The sequence below is a fragment of the Varroa jacobsoni genome, unplaced genomic scaffold (assembly GCF_002532875.2).
Source record: "Varroa jacobsoni isolate VJ856 unplaced genomic scaffold, vjacob_1.0 scaffold_1085, whole genome shotgun sequence".
Classification (NCBI taxonomy): domain Eukaryota; kingdom Metazoa; phylum Arthropoda; class Arachnida; order Mesostigmata; family Varroidae; genus Varroa; species Varroa jacobsoni.
Window position 1 is genome coordinate 138,304 of NW_019213987.1, and position 22,957 is coordinate 161,260.

At 39.1% G+C, this 22,957-nt stretch overlaps 1 protein-coding gene across 1 annotated transcript; it reads left to right on the forward strand.

The window, feature by feature from the left end:
- Positions 1-10,792: 10,792 nt before the first annotated feature.
- Positions 10,793-22,005, forward strand: LOC111266458 (atrial natriuretic peptide receptor 1). The gene is made up of 18 exons (XM_022843955.2): positions 10,793-11,668; positions 11,903-12,049; positions 12,576-12,720; positions 13,178-13,287; positions 13,409-13,607; positions 14,008-14,162; positions 14,312-14,401; positions 14,597-14,674; positions 15,161-15,265; positions 15,497-15,568; positions 17,866-18,019; positions 18,160-18,336; positions 18,460-18,628; positions 18,835-18,984; positions 19,058-19,250; positions 19,866-20,139; positions 20,483-20,574; positions 20,691-22,005. The coding sequence occupies exons 1-18, from the start codon at positions 10,793-10,795 to the stop codon at positions 20,865-20,867; spliced, it is 3,363 nt and encodes a 1,120-aa protein (XP_022699690.2). The 3' UTR covers positions 20,868-22,005.
- The last annotated feature ends 952 nt before the right edge of the window (positions 22,006-22,957 follow it).

Consider the following 22,957-nt stretch of genomic DNA (forward strand, 5'->3'; position numbering starts at 1 on the left):
ATAAAAGGACGAAAAAAAAACTGGGAAAAAACGAAGGATATCATTTTTATAGGAGCATCGAGAAATTATAGCCGAAGGCCAACGAACCTCGATGTAGATAACAAACAGATAGCACCCAACGAGGGGTCCGTTATTTGTCGAATTCTGGGAACGCTTGAGGAAAGAAGTAGACCGGTCTCGGAACATTTCGAATACAGGATAATGTCTAATAAAATTCTGCGTTTGCCTTCTGCGCACGAGAGAAGATTTTCATCCCTGGATTGAAGGGGTTAAGGACCTGTTCGCTTGGATCTGCGTTAGGGCTTGAAGTGTTTGAAATAATCTTCTTACTAAGAGGACTGCTTGTTGGTTTTGTTTAAGGGTAACTTGAGTAATTTCCCAACTTTCACATGTGCTTACCGAACGGTATATATCTATTTCTATACAAACGGTATATATTTATCGAACATACTTGTATTTACAGCAAATGCCTAAATGGTAACGATAGAAGCGACATTCTCTGTCCAAAGTAGAAATCTTTCATCTTTCTTTTTAAGAAGGCTTCGAAGTTGAGGACTTCATTGTAATCGAACGATCGTAGCTAAAATAAGAGTTCATTTTTAACTCCTTCCTTTTTCAATAGGAGTTTGACTAGTGCATATTTAAACTAAAAATTGAAATGACTAAGTTGAAGTTCGTCATCATTTGCTTAAACGCTAAGTCGCTAACATATGCGACCGTACTGAGACTTGGAAGCGGTGCAGCCATCAGGCCTTCCAATGTGCGCGACCCAGCTATAGAAATTGTGTTGTTGTAGTTGGGTCAGTTTTTTCGGCAAGCTCGGCGTGCAACGGACTTCGTGTTTTCACAGTAAATAGGTCCTGTAACGATAGAAAAATTTCAGCGCTGGAATTTCGCTAGCCCCGCCAACCAGGTGCACGATCTCTTGCAAAATGCTTTGCACACTCAGGCCTTGACATACAGAGTGAACCACGAAAAACCGTTGAAGAGACCTTCTCAACTACTAAAAAGTATAGGTATGAAGTCTGAAGTCTGTCGTGCTCACAGTAACCAGATTCTCGCTTTTCTTGTTTCACACGTACATATGCTTTAAGGCCCCGATGTCCCAGCCACAGCTATAGATGGTGAGGTAACATTAATGTATGTTGAATATAATGAATGAGTGAAATAGATAGATTTATTCCAAAAACCGTAATATAAGCAGAAGTAAATAACAAAACAAATAAAAAGCAACCGTAATGTTTATCTATGGGTCAATTTTGCCGCAGTTCGGATGTCAGGATCATGTGGAACATAAACCAATACATGACCTTCTGATACCCTTATAGTGTAAATGTTGCGTAAAATCGTTCTTCGACGCCGAAGCCAAGAAAACATGCGAAGGGTGGAGGCCAAGCACAGAATTACAGGCATTACTACAATCTATGAGTAACTAAGTAAAATAACCTATCGTAATAAATACAATTAATACTTGTTTAGGCTTTATTTGCTTTTATTGACAATTTCTCCCTTGAAGTCACCTTTGAATGAGCCTCCTAGTGGTGCTACAGCCATAAGTAAAAGTATAATAGATTTACTAGATCCTAAGATAATTGCTGTTTCTTAGACGTAAGATCTGGGCGTAAAGCCAAACCTTTGCAGTTTCCGAATTGTGATCTTCCACAATAGGTGTTCCAGCTTCTGCTTAACGGTGCTCATTGTCGTAAATGTTGACTAAACATTTTGTCAGTCGTAATCATGGCGCTGTTATCACGTTCAATCGAGATGAACTACTGCGGTCGCGACGCGGCTGAATACAATTGGTACTGGATTGTGCTTGTTTCGATAATTTTATGGTTTGTTATTCAGTAATAGATAAAATGCTATATCAACTGATAAAAACAGCTCTAAATTATCAACGCACAAGAGATGTAGGCTGTTTAACTTGGCTCGATATCGTTCTGGGACTAGTTGAAAACGTTAACAAAATTACCTACAGCCAAAACACCGCCTATATAGTGCCTAATATCTTCTACCTGTCTTGTATTCCAATCAGGCCCTTAAGCTTCTGCTTAACTCGAAACGATCAAAAGTTACGCGAGGAGTAAGTTAAATAATGAATTCGTTTAGATTCTCAGAACGCTCTCATCGGTGACATGAATGGGAGGTTTAGAACTTCGTCCATCACGATCATTTAGTTACAGGCTCACACTGCCTCGACGTCATTGATATGCTTGACAAATGCAGTTAGCTTGGAAAATACTGCGAGTGGATTATATATATCATCTAAGGAGTTTAATCATATTCTTTTGTTAAGTTTACACCTAGCAGCCCCAACCACTCTCAAAGAAGCCTGATCTGTAGGACGATGTGGCCTATTTCGATCAAACTATATACGCGGAGATGACCGCACTGATCAGATGTAATTATTCTATAAACTAACATTATAATGATACCCTGAGTAATTAAAAAGCTATAGCTGGGCCTCAATTGGAAATTCAGTCACCTAAAGATAAATAAAGACCTAATGATAATAACAAGTCGAGCCTTTTTCCATTGCGCTGCGGTCGTAAACTAGGCACATCTCATAGAATAACCTGAAGCGTACTATCTGTTTAAACATGTAGTTTTTTCATAGTTAGTTACGAATACGATCATTGCTTAATTAAATTTAACAAAATTTAATATAAATATAATTATATAAATATAAATATAAATTATTTATTCAGGAAATTCAATTTTTTATCAGGAAATAGTAATTTTTCTACCATTTTGCAGTGGTTCCGGCTTTTTTTATTTTTATTTTTTTATTTATTTTTAACATTTAATTGTATATTCATTCAGATCCGTACAATACCAATACATTTGATGCTGCATGTTAAAACACATCTGTACCTTGAAGCAGGACGTTACCTACCTCCACAATATATGAATTAAGGTTAGTTGGGAATATATAAATGCGTCTGGTACAGTGACTGAGCTAGTATATCGCACATATTATTGCTAAAGTCTAGAATATTTAGCAACGCACGATGTGCAATGGGTTCTGCAAATCGTTTTGCGTGTTTGGTGAAGAACAGGCAAAAGGCCTTTGGCTATAATAGTGCATTGCGTCTAGTGATCCTCTATACTAGCTAAGGTCTCGGTTATTTGCTTAGCAAGGATCTGTAATCGGGTATAAGGCACAGGTAGTTTTTTCTGTCAGTGATATGTATTCATAGGATGCCATAAAATAGTGTTTAATACATTGGATTTATACAGCCTAGACTATACACAAATTGTGCATTCCTCTGTAGTGGAACACAATGTCACTTGGTAGAACCAATATACTGTAAAATCCCATAAAATCCCGTTATAACCAAGCAATGAGCCAAAAAAAAAACTGCCATTTAGAAAAAAAACAGAACTTCGGCAAGAATTTACTATTTCTTTAATTCGTGTAGGTAGTATTATGAATGATTTTTGGAGAATTCAAGTTTACGAATTAAATTAGACCTTTTTGTTGCCTAACTGTAAGGATCAATGAAGACCAATTCAATATATTGGCATATTAGAACACCTACAAATAGATCCCATCTTGCACGAGCTCTATTTTAATAAAAACAAAAATGTCGATATTAAATATCTGAAAATGATGACCCTTGTTTGCAGTTTTGATAAGGTGCATGCTAGGCTAATTGTTTTTTTTTTTCTATATGAGGACGCGCTAACTTTTTTCGGATATCTGGATCCTCTAGAAGTTTTAACAGAAACACAAGTGCGAGCTTTAAGTAATCTCTATATTTAACGATAGTAGTAATTAATAACGATTTCACAAAAAAGCGTCAATTCATGACTATAACTATCAAACGCCGGCATCATCGTTGCTGTCGGCCGTAAAACTTGGAGCGATTACGTCAACTTGTGAGGTTAGAGCGGGTCTGAAGGGACTGGAGGCCTTCAAGACCAATGTCGACAACGTCGCACGCGCTCCCCGCACGTGCTACGTAGATGAGTTGCAAGACATAATAAAGTCTTCACTTATCAAAAACTGACTGATAAATCTATTTCAGTATTAGCTAGTTTCATCGATAAATTGCTAACACAAAATAAAGGTACGTCTAATCGTTATGCTAGCACAACGGATCTAGGACGAACGCGTTACTTTCCATCACTAAAGCCAGATAGTACGACCAGAAAATAGTTAGGAATTCGTAGGTTTATAGACCTGACGGAATTTTCTGGGCAGTCGAAAATGAAAAATCTTCATAGCCAAAATTTAGTTTGTCTGTCCGCACTGTTTGATTGCTACGCGGTAATCGGTGCTCGGAATCGAATCCAGAACAAATGACTTGGGCGTCTGAATTTCGAAGATTAAAGCTAGCAAAAAGAAGATCACTCTGTAGTTGAGACGGAAAATTACCATCATGTAGAATGTTACGAGACACACACGTTGGAGCAATAATGCTAACGTTCTCAAGGTGTGAGCATTTAGCAAACATAAGAGACAATGTTGCTGCCCAGAATAACCGTTAGTTCACCTCATGCTTACATTGATACGTGATAGCCTGATCTGCTGTCCGATATGGGCCAGGTGAAGTCCAGAAGCGAACACAGACAGTTATTATGCAGCTTCTAACGCAAGATTTTTGCGACGATATTAGTACAGTTACCATATCGATAAGTTTTTGCTTCAGTAAATATTTACTTATGACCGCTCTATATTCCAATATTCCGCTTGCTTCATAGAGCGATAGGACATCACCCGCCCACATGAGTTTAGGACATACCGCGTTTTCGTTAAGACACAACCGTCTGCGGTTCTTTTTGAAAATGTTAAGATTGGCACAGAACCTTTTAACTTTATAGCTTTTTTTTTTTTCTAGCATAGTAATAACCACACATAAATAATGATTTAATATTTCGATAGAGTCAAAAGAAACTGTTGCCAATTGAGGTGCAATATGGTTTCGAAGGGTAACGCGAAGGTAACGTCAAAAATAGAATTTGAAAGCGCGTCGTACCTGGAGTTGATTTCATTTTCAGCTACTTGTCTCCGACCGTAACCAGCTTTATCTCAATGGGTTCAGTCCGTAAGCACACAGCGTAAGTCCACAGAGAATTTTCTATGGTCTAAATACCGTTGATAATTCAGTCAGCTAGGGTTCTAAAAATTCTCTGGAGGGAACTAACTCAAACTCTGCTAGAGGCCGTTTGATTCAGAGGTGATTGCCCTATGTAAACAGAATCAAATAGCCATAGCGCTAACCAGATCACTGATATAGACAGTAAAGCATTTTTGGCAATCTTTCAAAGTTTGATGATACGGTCTATTGGTAGCGTCATGTGGTTGTACTTCGTTTTGCCGATATGCTGCTGACCTTGCCACATCAAGAGGGGCGGTCACGAAGCGTCAACATCAGACCGCAACTGCACGCAAAACTGCCATTCGAGCTCGCCGTCAAATCAGTCACTCTTCTGAGCCGTGATGGCGACTAGCGGTGATCAATAGGATCAATTTAATTTTAGTTAGGGCAAAGGGCTAATTTTTGTTGTAAGGTCACGAAAAGTCGCGAAATTTGCTTATAAAGTCTAAGCATTTTTAACGTAGTTTTTAGTTTTTTTGATATTTGCTAGTGCTCAACACTCGGAACCTGCATGACCCTCTGGATGTCTAAACACATTTGTTAAGGAAGCTGAAGTCGCACGCGACATAGGATCGTGGCCTGAATTCGTCTTGCAAGATGCCAAGTAAGACTTAAAAGGCAATAACCTAACATTTTGACAATTGCAAACAATAATTCGGAGAGTCGTTGCAAACAAGATGTCGACTGAGAAGGAAAGTCCAGCCTTTTTCGTAGAGTCCAAGTAAACGTCTGTGTATGACTTATAGGGCGAGCAATTGCTTGAACCCTAACCTGTTCTGCCAATAATTCATCTGAGGAATTTGTTTCAGTCACTTTGAAATAACCTGGTTTCTCCTTACCAGTTGTAGATGATAAAATACATAGCTTAATATAAACAGATATCACCTATAGAATAACGCATATGAAGCTATTCCTTTCAAAAAGGCCAAATTTGTATTATTGATTTTAAACGTATAAGTTTTTATTTATAAATACCTCATATATACTGGCAGTATACGTACTTAAAGCCGTCAAAATTTTCCATAGCAGTTACATTATTGCTAACCTGCAGAATGGCTTTCGGGTTCTTTAGAAAGCCATCTATCCAACCGGACAGGTTTCATCTCAAATGATAACAAGCCATACTTTTGTCTTCATTCTGTTTGATGATTGCGATACGATTTGGAAATCTTGCACAATGATTTGTTTCACGGCCCCCAACATGTAACTTAACGATAACATATTCGTGTTGAATGAAATAAGGCTGTATCTTGTATTTACTATAAAATAGTACGAAAAATTCAATGTCAAAAGAAGTATTTATTTTCATCGCAGCCTCTGCCCAATAAGTTGCCCTCTGTTTCTACTAGTAGGTTTTTTTTATTTTTAGTCAAGTTTGTGTTCAGTAATAGCTGATACAAAACAACAGGCCGATACGTAAGCTAATTCCATCGTCTACTAATGTCTATCGTGTAGATATCAAATGGTATTCTTAAGTTTTTGTGTTGGCTATATGGCCTAGAGATAATCATATGCGAGCTCGTAGTCCACTTTCATTTGGGCCAACGCCGCTCACCAATAAGCAGTAGCCTGTTACTGTAATCCAATACAACTCTTGTCACAACCGTCATCTAATTCTTTATTGTACCACAGCGTAGTACCGTGATCTCTTAACTAATGTACACATAATGGAATCCTTGCGTCTACGTCTAAGTTACGTACGATTCGTGGATCACGTGGTTCCTGAGGTCCTGAACCGGAACAGGCAAAAAGGCGAACCTACTTCGTGACACGATCCTCTTACCCCAGCGTTATCGATCACCTTTTATCGCCTCGAACTACAGAGATAATCAAAGAGTGGTACAGAGTGTCGAGTGTCGTCTCTATCTGTTATATACACACACACACCGAGAGACAGACCTACGGTAGAAATCGATCCTTAATTATTAGTGTACTGTAGCTGTTTTACACTTAACCTACCACAAGGCAACTATATCTATCCATGTCTACCTTTAAGAGGCCAGCTGCAATTATTAACTTCGTTGAGCAACGGAGATCATCAATGAGCCATGTTAGCCTCTGCTAAGTAAGTTACTTCGTTCTTGATAATTGTTTCTGCCACGCATCCATATGTGGGTGCCTTTTATTTCCATAAGCCTTTCCGCGTAATGCCCCCGGGCTTCTTCCTTCGTCTGATGGAAGGGGAAGCTATATAAGGCTGTGGTTCGAGTCGGTTCTTCAATAACTATTTGCCTTACATTGCGGCGGCCCCTATCAAGTAATAAGGTTGCATTTTGGGGGTAGCAAGCCGCCATGGCGTTGGGTAGAGTGCTTGTGCATGCGTTATTGTTTGCGACCCGACTGCAAAAGTCGACATTTGAATCGACAGAGGTATGTGCAAAGGAGAGAAAATATGGTCAGAAAATTTATAATTCGCATTATTTTTTACCGCCGTTTCTAAGATTAATTTTCTACCACCCTCAAAACTTTTTATGACAAGTCGCCGGACTAAATCAGCATTGTGTATTGTTTAACGACTCCTTGCATAGTGCGCAGAGGATACATCATGTGAACTTGTACCGTTTGCTGGGAACATGTAGACCTTGTAAATGAATAATGTTGTAAATGGATGGTTCTTTAATAGAATACTGCCTTCATCACTTGGATGTTCCTGCTAAGAATCAGAGTCTACATTGTGTGCTTGCCAGTATATGAACTTGACACGCCGCAAGGAGTCCGTGATCAGTGTCGCTGCTCAAGCAACGTCTAGCCTTTTCTATGGCTAGATGCCGAGATCCTGACGTAGAAATTTCAATCTAACGGCACTATAGTGAAATTGGCCATCGAACAACCTCTTGCTTAGAGACGCTTTGGTGTTTTTTGCTTTCTAAAGGCCGTTTTATGATGCCAACTTGCTACTAATTAGGGGCCAACATAAACCGTATGGTGCACTCCGCTGAACCCGTAATCTACACATTAGATATTTTATTACAGAATGATGCTAATGAATTATCTTATTAGGTCCATTTTTGCTCTAATAGGTAATTCCTCTAAATAGGTAATCAACTTTTCTCTAATCTAAAGGCAGTGGTACATGTCATAAGATACAGCCAATTTTAAAACTCTATTCGTTACGCATAAACGATTTTGCCCTTTGACCAATTTGTTTGGTGACTTAAATAATTCTTATTCTTCTGTTAAGAAAAGACCTAAGCTAGCTTCTAAAATTACTTCTCTAATTAATTCCTTTTGGAATGAAACCTCATAGACTCAATTCTGCATACGGTATATAAATCGAAAAAAAAAAAAAAAAAAAAAAAAAGACGATTGTATCGTGAAGGGATTCACATTAGTTTCATTCTGCGATAGGGCCTGCCTGAACTTGTCTGAACTTGTAGCCATACTTAGCTAATAAAGCAAGACAAGCGTTCAAAGCACAGAAAACACTTTACGCGATTTGGTACTGATTGAACGTAATAACCTGTAAACAACGAAGCTAAATATAAAGAAAGACGGCACGTTTTTGACGGCTGATGGGTAGGAAAGGAAAATCCATAAGACCCATTATGTGAATTGGGTACGTACATAAAAAAGCCGTCTTTCAATAATAGCCTCGCATTGGTAGTTAGCATTTCGCATTAACATTCGCTGAAGTACCGTCTTTTTTTTTGTACATTCCGCAGTAAAACTGAAACTGGTTACACATGATAATTCGAATCTTTAGAAGGATTCGAGGGATCTGAAGTACACCAAATTTGATCGGTCGAGGCTTAGAGGTATCCTGTTTTGTTAATGTCGCACCTGAGACAGTGTTGTTCATCCCGGGATATCTGCGCTGAGAGATTTCAGTGAAGATGTTTTCCACGCAAAGCCAAAATGACGCTGCTTTTGACTGGCTGCATTTATAAGCTGAAAACGATAATTTAAAGTATAAAACTATTCTATTAATATGACTAAGAATAATCAACTTGGATTTTCGCCCTTTTTAAATATTCAAATAAAGTACTTTTATTTGGCTTGTAAAGTATTCATCTAAAATTTAATATGACTCCTTATTAAGTGCGTCTTCGATCATATATGTTTCTGAAATAGGGCAATTAAACGAATACGAACAAATTTAAACAAATCTCTTTATGAATTAGTTCCTGTTTTTTTTTTTGAAAATAGTCATCCGTTTCATTACATTAAGGCTCAGAGTATAAGAACGAGACATCATCTTACGGATATTATAAAAAAACGTGCAACAGTGCATGATATGAACGAGAAAAGAGTCATTGCTAAGGATGAGAACATTTCTCTGACAAAATATTCTAATAGTGACAGAGGATCAACATCTTCACGCTTCTACTGTTGACCGATTTCAAATCATTACTACCATTAAGCAAACGTACGCCGCATACGATACCTACATGTGTGAATAAGCATTGTATTCCATTTTCGGTGCTTCTACAGACATGCGTACGGAGACGGCCTTGGTTATGACAATCTGAGACACCTATCTTATGACCGGGTATCTGCGCCGCTCTGAAATTTGTAACGGTCACAATCTCAGCATCATAAGCCGTTTTTAATAGCCAGAACCAAGTCACTGCGCAGGAACCTGGCCGGCTGTAAACGCCAACTTTAACGGCCAACTTTGAATCCGACGTGGATATCTGGATAGCAGCGGAGTTTCTGTTGGGAGAGAGCGTGTAATGGCGCAAAAAAAGGCAGCCCACAAAGATCGTCAGAAAACGAATGCTGGCCTATGCACATTCGGTACTGTAGATGGAACCGCAGATCCACTATGATGTGTGCGATTGAGTTTCCGTATACGGGATGTCGAGAAAGAATCTTTGCAGAATCCGAAAACGACCATTGTTAGATAATACAGCACGGCCAAAGGTAGTAGCTGAAGGTTTCTGTAGAGTTTATGTACTTCTACATAATAGCTAAAGCTAGCAAGTTCTGCTTTGGTATGGTGCCCGCGACTATTCTTGAACATATGACTCTTCGGCGGTTCTGCCGTAGAAGTGCAATCGCTCGTGGTACCCTTTTCGGGCATTACTGGGTTTGAATACGTTTTACAACGAGAAATTTGTATAGTTAGCTAAAGCACGCAGTCGACGCTACAAAGTAAAGGGGTGCGGTCACATCAAACTTTATTACAACTCCTTGCAATAAACGTGCCATACAAGAACGATCTTTAATAATCTGACTACTTAAAAGGCTGCTTTGCGATACCACTGCCCAGAGGGACTACATCTGTTGCTACTTACTCCATCTATTCAAAGTACGCATGGTGGAATACACAAGAGAAATTCCCTAAAATGTTAAAAAAAAAAAAGATTATTTTTGTCTTTTTACAGAAAAAAAAAGTCATTCGGAGATATTTAATGAAAAATTTTTTTTCAGACTCTATATAGTTTGTAATTTTAGCCATTGGCGCTCAGAACTAATGTTGGGATAACTGCTGCTAGAGTAGTGTAAGCTATACAGAAATGTCTGAAAGATAGCAGATAGCCCGAGTCATATGCCTAAAGCACGCTTTCTCGTAGCATTTCTAGATTCATAGTCTCAACATTGTCGACATAACCGACAACTATTGGTCTGCATTGATACTTCGTAAACTAAGCTTTTTTCGTTGGTCACACGAGGCAGGGTTAAACGATGATGCTAGTCATCAGCTCACACTTTAGTTCTCTTCGTTTGTCCTCCTTTTCATTCAGATGGAACAACTGGTGCATGAAGGAGACCGTTCATTCATACTACGAATCGATGACACATCCAGTAGTCCCAGGGACGATGTATTTAAGGCGACTATCGCATCGATTTTTATAAATAGTGACGATCACGGATTCGATGCGAAGGTAGTGGTACCAGCGATCGAAATGGCTATCAGAGAAGCGAATAAAATATTTAACCGTTCAGTTAGTTTCAACTACGTAGCACGGATCTCGAATGAAAATTGTGACCAGAACACTCTTGGTGGGTTAGCGGCCCAGCTCTATTATCGATACAATGTGAGCGTTTTCGTTGGACCCGGTTGTGAAATAGCGCTTGATCATGTGGCACGCATGGCCGCATTTTGGAACGTGCCTTCATTTAGCGCAGGAGGCATTGACCAGCGCTTTGTGAGGAAAGATATTTATAGTACTTTGACCCGAATGTCATATTCGGTTGATCGTATAAGCCTGTTCCTTCTCAAGATACTAAAGGAATTTGTCTGGCACAACATCGTTATACTCGTCGATGAGTCTTCTTTCATCGACGCCAGTACAGCGATCTCTCTTGAGAAGCTGCTCGCATCGCAGAAGCTGTTGGGGGACTTGGGCGAAAATCACGAAGTGTTCCCGGACAAAGTATTGTTCAATGGCTCCGACAGTACCGCATCAATCTCATGGAAGTTGAAGCTGGCGAAAGACAAAGCTCGTGTGTTTCTTATCCTCTCGAAAGCCGAAGCTCTTCGGCGCGTACTCCTCGTCGGACACGACCTCAACATGAACAATGGGGAATTCGTTTTCATCAACGTTAACCTGCTGGGAAACGCCGTCCGAAATAACCTGACGAAGGTTCTTAACGAAGATTACGACGGAAACTTAATGGTACTTACGCTTTTTGAACTGTGCTGTTATATGAACAATTACTTAACGAGCTCGTAATACTTTTTGCTTGTAATTAATATTTCTGAAATGGCTTTATCTAAACTAATGGCATATTTTTCATACCCTTTGCACTAAGTTAGCATAATTTTCGGGTGTTGTCAACAATCATTGTCCAACGTATGAGGGTGATGTCACTAATGCAAGAAGCGATTTTTCCCGATGAATGAGTTTCAGAAGGTAAAAGAGATGTTCAGCTATGTAATGGTGGTAAGCGCCATGGTCCCCGAAACTGATCGCTTTCGTCGCGAATTCAAAAACGACCTGATTGCCTTTATGACGTACAACATGAAAAAATATGGTCTTACAGAGATTGTCAGAAAGGTAGGACGTTAATCTATAGTACGGCTCTATGCCCCTTTTTGCATAACCCAAAGTGCAAATGTTTATTTACTCCACAGGCCCTAGTCGATCTCTACGAACTGCAAATCTACGGACAAGTACTCCCTTTACGGTTTTCCACATTCTGTGTGGATTGACCATATGAATGAAAAAAAAAATATTAAACACTTGCGTCGACCTTAACTTCTGTCACAAACGATAGTTCCCATTGTAATAGAGACTACTTTTATATAACATGTTTCATACCGCTCGCATTGTCTCCTTCTTGCACATAAGTCCAACACAGATGACGCCCTACAGTAGACCAATGTACTTATGTAATCTACGAAGTATCAGATAATTTGCTGGCTTCATGACAATTTTTTCCGTTCCTTTCGCCTAACAAGATAGAATGATCCGGTACGATGTTATATATTGATGTGTACCCTATTGACTGGACCACATCTCGTGCTGACAGTCGGCCATTTTCTTTGCGACTTTTTTTTTTTTTGTATAACCAATATTTCAGGAGGAAATTACTCCTGTCGTTGCTGCATTCTACGACTGCGTAATGCTCTATGCGCTATGCTTGAACGAGACATTAACTAACAAGGGTAACGCATATGACGGGAAGACAGTTGTTAGAAACTTCTGGAATCGATCACTGACAGAAAGTAAGACGACGGGTGGAACGTTTACTTGCTTCTATTTATGTTATTATGTTGTATTAGAATTGCAAATAAAGGCTCCAATGACTGTTTCTACTGATATCAGCATAATCGTCGATAAAACAAAAAAGCTGAGTTTTTAATCGGTTAGCCGCTCGGTGTGGTGTTCTTACGACATAAATAGTGAAAAGAGAGCAAACTCAGAGCCAAAACAATCACCTGCGTGACCCAAATTGAGGAACGAATCAAAGTTAGATATTTCGGATATAATTGACCATTCTGTGATAAATGCCCTCAAAACATCAACATGTCCATTGTTAGAGTGATGTCCTGCTCGTTCGGATTTTTTTTCCTATACGTTCTTTATTTTTTCCTTGTATAAAATGTCGTGATGTTTTTCAGTCTTTTTAAATTTACATTGCTTGTGTTTGCGCTGTATCATAATGCGCATTTGCCTTTACAGCCGAACAAAATAGTGTCGGCTTTATTGGAAATATCACGCTGGGCCCCAATGGGGACCGAGAGGCGGACTACACCCTTCAAGTATGGAGAAGCCCCAAACTAGGATTTCAGGTAAATGCAAAGCCATCTATCTACCAGTTTATGATATGAGAAAATACGACGCAGTTTGCACCAGCGGTAATGTTTCTAATTTGATTTCCAATTGACGTCCTTCCTACGTGACTGCATCTAGGTGGTGGCTCGCTTTATGGGCACTATTCAGAAATTCGACATGATGCGGGGAAAAGACTTCATTTTTCCGCGAGGAATTCCGCTCAATAAACCTCGTTGCGGCTTCAAGGGTGATCATTGCCGTGACGATTTCCTACGAAATCTTATAATATCAGTTGCGTCAGGCTTCTCCGGAATTATTTTAATCGCTAGTATAGTTAGTAAGTGTAATCCGTTCACAAAATCCAGTTTATCCTGAGTACTCGAGACATCACCATTTAGGCTGTCATACCTGCTACTAGCTAACTGTCAAATCGTTCAATGGGGTCCGAGAAGCCAGCACCGGGCTGTCGAAACATGCACAATATGTCAGTCATGCTTGTTCTTCATAAGCTGCGAACTTTTGTATAGTATCTATTAAAATATTTTAAATTTGACAGTTTGAAGGATGAATAGGTATATCAAGTTAAATTAAGCTTGGGGTATTTCCAGCAAAAAGCTTGGTTCCGGGTCCTGAATGCAGGATTAAGGACGCTAAAGAGTCATGCTGTAACAGGTCTCACACCCGCTATCCGCCGGTGGACTTCATACTAATTCCTGTTATTGTTGTTGTCTATTTAGCTCTCATAATCGGCCGTAAACTGAAATACGAATCCCAGCTGGCTGATATATGGTGGAAAATTAGCTATGAGGATCTGATTTTTTCCGATAGGAATACGGACAAAAGTCGAGGATCCCTGCCATCACAAGGAACCTCTTCAGTCGCCAGTCGATCTGTACGTAAAGTTCTGTTCAACTGTTTAGCTTATCTAAGTAAACGATTCCTACAGATCATTATTTATACATAATTAAATAAAACATTATACGCATTTAAGAAAAGCATACACAATTATATCAATCGGAGTTTCCAATAAAACCTTTACAGAGTGCCGCAGAATCGAACTTCAAATCTACGTCGAACGTTAGCACACTGAACAATTTAAACCTCTTAGGTATCAGTGTTGCCACATATAAGGTAAGTAGGATCAAAACAAACTTGAATTCCTAATAAATAAAGAGAAATTTATTATATTTTATTCTTATGATATCGAACGTAGAGTGTTTACCTTGAAGTTAGTGAAGAAAATCCGTCATCGACTAACGTTTTTAATCCCAAAATTTGTAGAGTTTTTTTTAACTGGCCTTAAATCCTTCGCCTTTGACATTCCAGCAAATTCGTGTTGCCGTTAAATCACTCGACATAAAAAAGCTTCACATAAGTCGGACTTTGCTGAAAGAAATGAAAGAGGTAAGGAGAATCAGAATTGCGACGAGTAACGTACATACAGATAATTCAAACAATTACTCTACAGCTCTTGGAAGAACAATGAAAAGGCGTTATCTTACTGAAAAGATAAGGCATATATTCATCTCCCAACTGCATCCGTAGAAGTTATCTGAGATAGATAAACGTTTTGCCACGATCTGAACGTGAACCACTGTTTGATAAATTAATTTAATATATTTTAATATTTTTATTTGAAAGTTCATATAAAGTTGCTCTGCGGTTAATCTTAATTAATGGTACAATGCATCACTACCACAGTAGTTAGACGACGCGTTTACCTAGGAGCCTCCGGTTTTTCTACGTTCGACGCCAACGAAAAAAGTGGGAAATTTTTGCCTTGGTAGCGTTAGGTAGACGCACAATACAGGTGGGGTGGTTGACAAAAGTGAAGCTCTCCGCCATTGTGCGGTTTGCTAACCTAACAATTTTTTTGTTGTTTGTCTAAAGGTGCACGACCTTAATCACGAAAACTTGGTGCGATTCATTGGTATATGCCCAGACGAACCAAATCTTGTCACGGTTACAGAGTTGTGCACACGAGGAAGTCTTAGGGTAAGCTCAAACACGCTTCCGGCGATAGGTCAACTTGTCATTAATGTCTTGAAAGCCTCCAGTGTTTACGATATGATGAAGTGCATGACTCCTGCAATTTTTCCTGCACACTTTTCATTAGGTAATGAAAATTCCACATTAGTAGCTCGAAAAAGACCTTTATTATTATCGTCGTTATGAGAAGGCCAAATAAGGGCATATGGACTAAAAACGAAACATCGTTCTCTGCAGGATATGCTGGAGAATGAATCCATGAATATCGATTGGATCTTCAGATATTCGATGATCTCCGATGTGATCGAGGTATGAGACGGCACCAATTGAGCTTTTTTTGGTTTCCTTTTACCAATTTTGTTATAAATGCAGACCAGATGGAGAGGTTTCACAACGCAGGACCTGCCCATCTGTGTTTCGGCAAGCGTACCAGTTGTCCAACAGGACAAAAAAAAAGTATTATTGAAACCTATTTTAAAAGTATCATTACAACGGCAATAAACTACTAGCCGGAGTATTGTCTAGTCATATATATATATATATATATATATATATATATATATATACATACATACATACACAAACACCAAGTACGTGATGAACTTCCTTACAGTCTGAATTCGATTAAATTCGGTTTATTTACCTTTGCTGATGGTGGTTATCCTCTGGCAGACGACAGTGAACCTAAATTATATTTACAGCAAAGTGAATTGAACTTCAGCTAGTCGGTCAGGCTCATATACAACTATCGCAGACAGACCCGTTACTTAGCAGTATTTACTCTGAAGCACACGCCACTCGTCTGACCGCCAAATAACTATATGGGCCTTTCATGTATCCAACTATTTGTTCGCGAAGACCATGGCCGCGTAGACGTTCAGCCTCTAACCAAATGCGAATCAATCATTTAAAATGTCGATGGACTATTTCCGAGATGGATTGTAACACAAAACCAGACCTATAAGCTCTCAATCGGAAGAATAACCTCAAAGTAATGAGAGGACATCGTCGTAAATAGAAATGTTATAGAAGTACGTTTTGAAGACCGATATTATGGCAAGGACCTTTTAATCAGAAAATGAAGAACAACTTTGGAAACACTACTTGACGAGCCCAATTTTGGCTTAATTGTAATGATTCTGTTTCCACTCTTTCACACACAGACCGGCACATACTCCTAAGTCTAGTGGGTGATAACGAACGTTAAACACATTCAACGTCTCCATATATATATATATATATATATATATATATATATATATATATGTATATAAGGACATCAAAACATTGATTGACAAAGATTGTGCCCGCAAAGTAGAACTTACAGATGATTAAGTGATGATAAACTCTGATTTCCGTTTTTCAAATTAAATTAGGTTTTTTCTACCATCCAATAACACTGCTAACGCGTATTACGCTGCTTCCTTCCATGTATTTTGCTCTATCGAGTATTAGTGGTTGGGCCTGTTGCTTCAAGAATCGTAAGAGATTGAGGACTTGATGAATACGATGTTACGCACTGCTCGATATCGTTGCCCGAGCGCCTTTGTGAATAGACGGATAGCGAGACGAAAATCAGCCCTTCAAGATGTCAAAACAGGACCGCTGCGGGCCTCCTTGCTTAGTTCGTGTCTAGTAGAGAAAGGTCGACTGACTAATCTCTAGCTCAACATTATACGATAGAGGGCTGTAGCTGGAACATTGCCGAGCTAGAAATACGGAATAAGTAGAGACCGAAGCGAAGCAAATAATACAAAAGCAGTCAAAAAGGAAATAAAGGCACACAGAAACGTAAACATTCACACAGATACAAGGATAGACAAATAGAGCGACTTTGAGCACACAAACCATTAAGCAGTTGGAATAACACTGCTACAAGACTTCAGCATACAGCAACTGTTAACATATGCACGAATGCTCATGGACGTACGTACATGCACCGATGCAGGTAACTCGTAATGATCTAGTTAAGTGTGTAAAACGCGGTGGATCGCTTTACAAGCAGATCAAAGTTAGGCATAAAAGGACAGATAATAGATAATATAACAGTAACTCATAGACATACATCGATTAGCCACTAATGATTTGTAGTTTAAATCAACCAGCGGCTATAAGTTGCATTTTACGGTTCTACGGATCTAAAGGTGTACGAAGTAACGGTTCGGAGCTTTACATTTTTTAGTATTGGTTTAACCCTAAATCAGTGACGTTCTAGACTGATTAGGTTTTCATCCTCTATACCGTGCAGTAATGCTGCAGCAGTCGATCGAGCCCACTCAAGCATTAGTTAAATTCAATCGGTCTCCTGCTACAAGCCGGCTAGATCAGGGAATTTTTTCTGATGACAAGACGAGGATTCTAAAAATGTACAATTCACAAATGCCAAAAAAGCACAATTTGTATTTTTACTGGCCGTTATCTATATATCGTGTAATAGGCATGCGATATTTCATATATATACGCGCTGTCGAAGGAAAGCGTAGGCGAGGTACTAAAGGTACATATGTGCTATCCCTAGGTAGATATCTATATTTGATCTTTTGAACTATAAACTGCCATTTTGTTATGCTGTTGTTGTTTTTCATCTTTGTATTCGTCACACTCAGGGCATTCACTTCCTCCATAATTCTTCGATTGGTTTCCATGGACGACTAAAAAGCACGAAATGTGTTATCGATAGTCGCTTCGTCGTCAAATTAACCGATTTTGGCCTTCCGTCGTTGGCGGAACAAATTCCCGAGCCGGACATCAAAAATCTGAGTATGAGAATTGCCGTTTTTTCCGTTTACGTTATTACGAGCCATTCCTATGAGTTTTCAGTGAGCAGGCTATCAGTATAATTAACACTGTAACCATCAGTAGTCGAGTCAGAACGATACAAACCAATAAACATGTTTCAGGAACGTATTTCTGGACTGCGCCGGAAATTTTGCGCAGCCGCAATCCCCGACTGAATGGAACCAAAGAGGGAGACATCTACAGTTTGGCTATCGTGCTTCAGGAAGTGATCACACGCTGCGGTCCATTTGAATCCATCGAGCGCCTAGGTAGGGCCAAGGTCAACCTCGAACCAGAAGGTTAGTAAACCGTTCTTTACACTTAGTTTCGAAGTATGCATTCTCTGCGTGAATTTTTACTCAGTATATTTTGGGGCGGGCCAAGCTTCCCTTTAAATAGCAGAGTCGTTTTCTGATGACCAGAAATTCTTGATCGTGTCAAGATGGGCGTGGTGCCGCCCTTCCGGCCTGAGGTATCGGCAGATGAGTGTCCACAAGAACTTCTGCGTCTCATGAAGCACTGCTGGGCTGAAAATCCCAACGATCGTCCGCTGATCGCAGAGGTGAAAGCTCGCATTAAAAAGATCACCAAGTACGTACAAGTAGTCCTTTGTCTATATATTCGATTACAAATTATGTACTGAACAGTGAAACGGATGTATTTCTTTGAGAGTACTTCAGCTCATGACATAAAAGCTAGATTCAAGTTGCAAGAGGTTTCACGGTCATTCCACGCTAGGGCCACGCTAACAGCGTTTGCTTGCACAAACTCTTCTTGGTTTATTGGGACCTCCGCAGGGGAATGTCATCGAAAAACTTCTTTGACAACCTCCTCCAACGAATGGAGCAGTATGCAAACAATCTCGAATCCATAGTAGAAGAGAAAACTCAGTCGCTCATTGAGGAAAAAAAACGAACCGATGAATTACTCTACCAGCTTTTACCAAGGTAAGTAATCGGCCTGTGGGGCATATACGTACTCTCCAATGTTAACAATTACAGCAAGTATGTCCATTGCCAGGTACGTAGCCGACGAGCTCAAGAAAGGATCTCATGTCCAGCCAGAATCCTTCGAAGAAGTAACAATTTTCTTCAGCGATATCGTAGGATTTACAACACTTTCGTCGGAAAGTTCCCCGCTTCAAGTTGTAACACTACTCAATGATCTCTACACAATGTTCGACGCTGTTATCGAGCAACACGACGTTTATAAGGTACGAGGTTAACGGTTTTTAACGGCCCTTGCCAAAAAGATCATAGGTGATAAGAATTCCGCCACTTCTAGAACAAAAATCTTCGAAGATCGCGGTTCGTTCAGGTAATAGAATGAGACTTAAATTGCGTTGCATTTATTGGCGTAGTTCATTGATACTCTATGGAATAATGGCCTTTGATCTATTAATGCTTACTATCTAGTTTTTTTCGGATAGTAAAATGTATCCAATTTAAATAGCAGGCTACAGCATTTAGGTGTAAAATTATATAGAACTGAACGCTCGTTTCCTACATATATGTTCGCCGTAATTGAATAAACATCAATAATTAACAGCTCTTTCTTACTCTATAATGTTTTGTAGATAAGCAAATCGAACGTGAATAGTGTACGGCTGAGCCCTGGAGAAAAAAAATATAGATAAAATACATGAGAGAAAGATGATCATCTTTGTGGATTAGAAGATTATCATTTTTAGCATATACAGAGTAACTTCCCACGCTCGCGGGTTACTGGAGGACACTGGTTGATCAGTTGGTTTTCTCAACAACAAAAAATACAAGCCTACCCACAGAATTCGGTGAAAATGCAATTTTTGTGTCTGATTTTCGAATAGGTCGAGACGATTGGCGACGCCTACTTGGTGGCGTCCGGCGTGCCCATACCCAACGGAAATGAGCATGCACGAGAAATAGCCCGAATGGCTATATTACTTCGTGAGAACTTGACCACATTCAAAATTCGGCATTTACCCAAGCGGAAGCTACAACTGAGAATTGGCATTCATTCAGGACCCTGTGTAGCTGGTGTAGTTGGTCTCAAAATGCCTAAATATTGCTTATTTGGCGACGCAGTAAATACCGCTTCGCGTATGGAGACGACGGGCGAACGTATGTTGATTAGGTTAACCTTGGTGGCCTGTTCAAGGAACTTAACCTGGCTGTTAGCGGGTTATTTTTCGTTTCGGTTAAATTTTGATTTTCGAAATTATTTTTTCAACAAATAAAACATTTACTGCGTAGTAGCCTTACCGTATTCTTACTTAGTATTCAGTTGTGATGTCAGTTTTACAAGCTGATAGTTCTTTTTAACCAAATAGATTGAGTGCCCTAATGGGGCAATACCTAAACAATTTTGACGGTTAAGCCAGTGAGTGCGTTGGGGTAAAGACACAGTTGTTCGTTATATATTTTCATTGTAAATACTAACTTACTTAACGATAACCATTAGCAGCGATGAAAATTCACATTAGTAAAAGATGCAAGGAAATACTGGATGGATTCGGATCGTTTGTCTCTACTCTTCGAGGAGACGTCCAAGTTAAGGTGGGTGCCCGCTTGCAATCAATCTTTCGTGTCACTGTGCTAAATAATATCATTTGAATAGAGACTATCTGCTTGCGTAAATAGTTATTGTGAGCAACTTTGCCATTGCCTTGCAGGGCAAAGGGGTGATGACAACATACTGGCTAGATTCCGAGCTCGGCCGAAGATCTACGAAGAGTATGGCTCCCCAGGTTGATCAAGTGATCGCTAACGTGCGCGCTGAAATTGAAGCTGATGTACCTTCTCTGACCCAAGAAAACATTAACGAGATCAACAAGATCGTCAGTTCTTAAAGCTGTACCAGAAATACGTTTCAAACATAAACAAGGCTACATTTTCAGACGGGAGCGTTATACACCCCAGCCGTACGCACGAAACAACTTTCCACTAGCTTATAACTGAAGTGTATTACACAGCCGTCCTCAGCACACATCTATCATATAAAATGATGACAGTGCTTTCCCGTTAAAGACCACAAGTTAGGCCAGGACATAAGCGAGTCGCTGAAATACGCCTTTTTCGACGTGGTCCTAACTTAAAGCGTCTATTTATTCATTAAAGCGTCTGTAATGAAGAATAGGTTGCTTTTAATTCCAAAATGGAGGAATATGGTGAATTACGGTTCATTTTAATTGAATCATATTTTTGATTCTTCTGAGAAAGAAATTACCTTATTTCCGAATTCGTATAGTTAATGAAATTGATTATCGTGGACCATTTACCGGCCTGCCGGCGAGATTCAAAATAGAAGAATGCAGCTGATATTACGCCGACTTGGACTAGCCATTAAAACGAAAAAAACAGATGCATTCTTAATTAGTATGGCAGTACTTGTTACTATTACCCTAGACTATTAAATATGACGAAACGCTTTAGACAATTGTTTTATACGGTTTTTAAATAATAATCTCCATACGAATATGGATCACAGCCACTCGCCAGTGGTTAGCTACAAAGAGATAACATAAGTTAGTCAACACCCCAAAAACATTTAAAAAAAAAAACCATATCTTGGGCTAGGTAAAAAAAATCGACCGTATATTTCTGCATCGCGTTACATGCATACGTTTTTCGGATATGGGTGATTTTTCATCTAGATAGAAAATCGGTTAGCATACGGTATACACACACTAACTGTCTTGAAGGTCGAAAAAAAAACTCAATAATAACATCGTGTACTAAACAAGCCGACTAGTTAGTCCAGACACCGTTTATCCACTTATATGGTGCAATCTCAAACGGTTTCTAGCTTACACATTAATCTTGTACGGAGGACATGTCACCGGACAAACTCTGTCGAGATTTTGTAAAATGTTAGCGGCCGCCCTATATTTGTATATTTATATGGGAAAACATCCATTTGTTATATATATATATGTAGTTGTAAGGGAAATGATAAATTACTGGGTAATAATAATACGATATTGAAGATGTCTGTCTTTTCAGTGATATCATATATTTAGATAGTAACTTTCAACCGGTAAATTAATACACTTTCTTCATTATCTAGGTAGAAAATTCGAAAATTGTGTATTTCAATATTCCTTCTAGGGAAAATAAAATTTATTCTATATCAATTTTAAATCATAAACAATGAACACCTATCATAAGATTCCAATAGGCACGTTTTTAATATAACACAACGACACTATTTAAATGAAAAATGACTTAAACCTTACAGACATCCACACACATCGGAAATTGATTATTTTGTTTAACAATTGCCTCAGTCTGCCCTATATTTGTGGCTACGACACAGGAAATACAATCGCGCAAATGTATTTGTCCTTTCCAAAGTCTATGACATTTATATAGTATATTGACTTTCAGAGTACTAAATTGTCTAACATTGATCCTTTACTATTCCATTTTGCCACGTAGTACGATGTAATCATTGTGTAACCACATATATTCGTACGCTAGCAAAAGCCTTATTAATGTCACACGCCCGACCTAGTCGATGCCCCCCTATGTTATTCATAGCCATATCTCTTATGCAATGAAAAAAATCACTCCATGATTATAGTAGAGTACATTACGTAAAGACTTAGCGTGAAAGCCATGTTTCGGACGACTATTTTTCACGAAACGATGTCAGCTGTCATATAATGAACGGAATCGACTTTTAATAGTCGTCTATAGCGCAGTAACAATCCTTCCAGTTTTAGAGGATCGTAGAAAAGACGCCTGCCAGTCTTACGTTTGACATATTGCGTACTGTGCATTGCACTCCGTTTGTTTTCGATGTGAACGAACATCTCGGGTGTACCGCGAAATTTAAAATACAGTTCGGCAATGGCAGTGTCGAAGTGCAACGAGAACAACAACAGTACATACAGCGCCTCTATAGTAACTAAACTTCGCATACAAACTGTAAGGTACA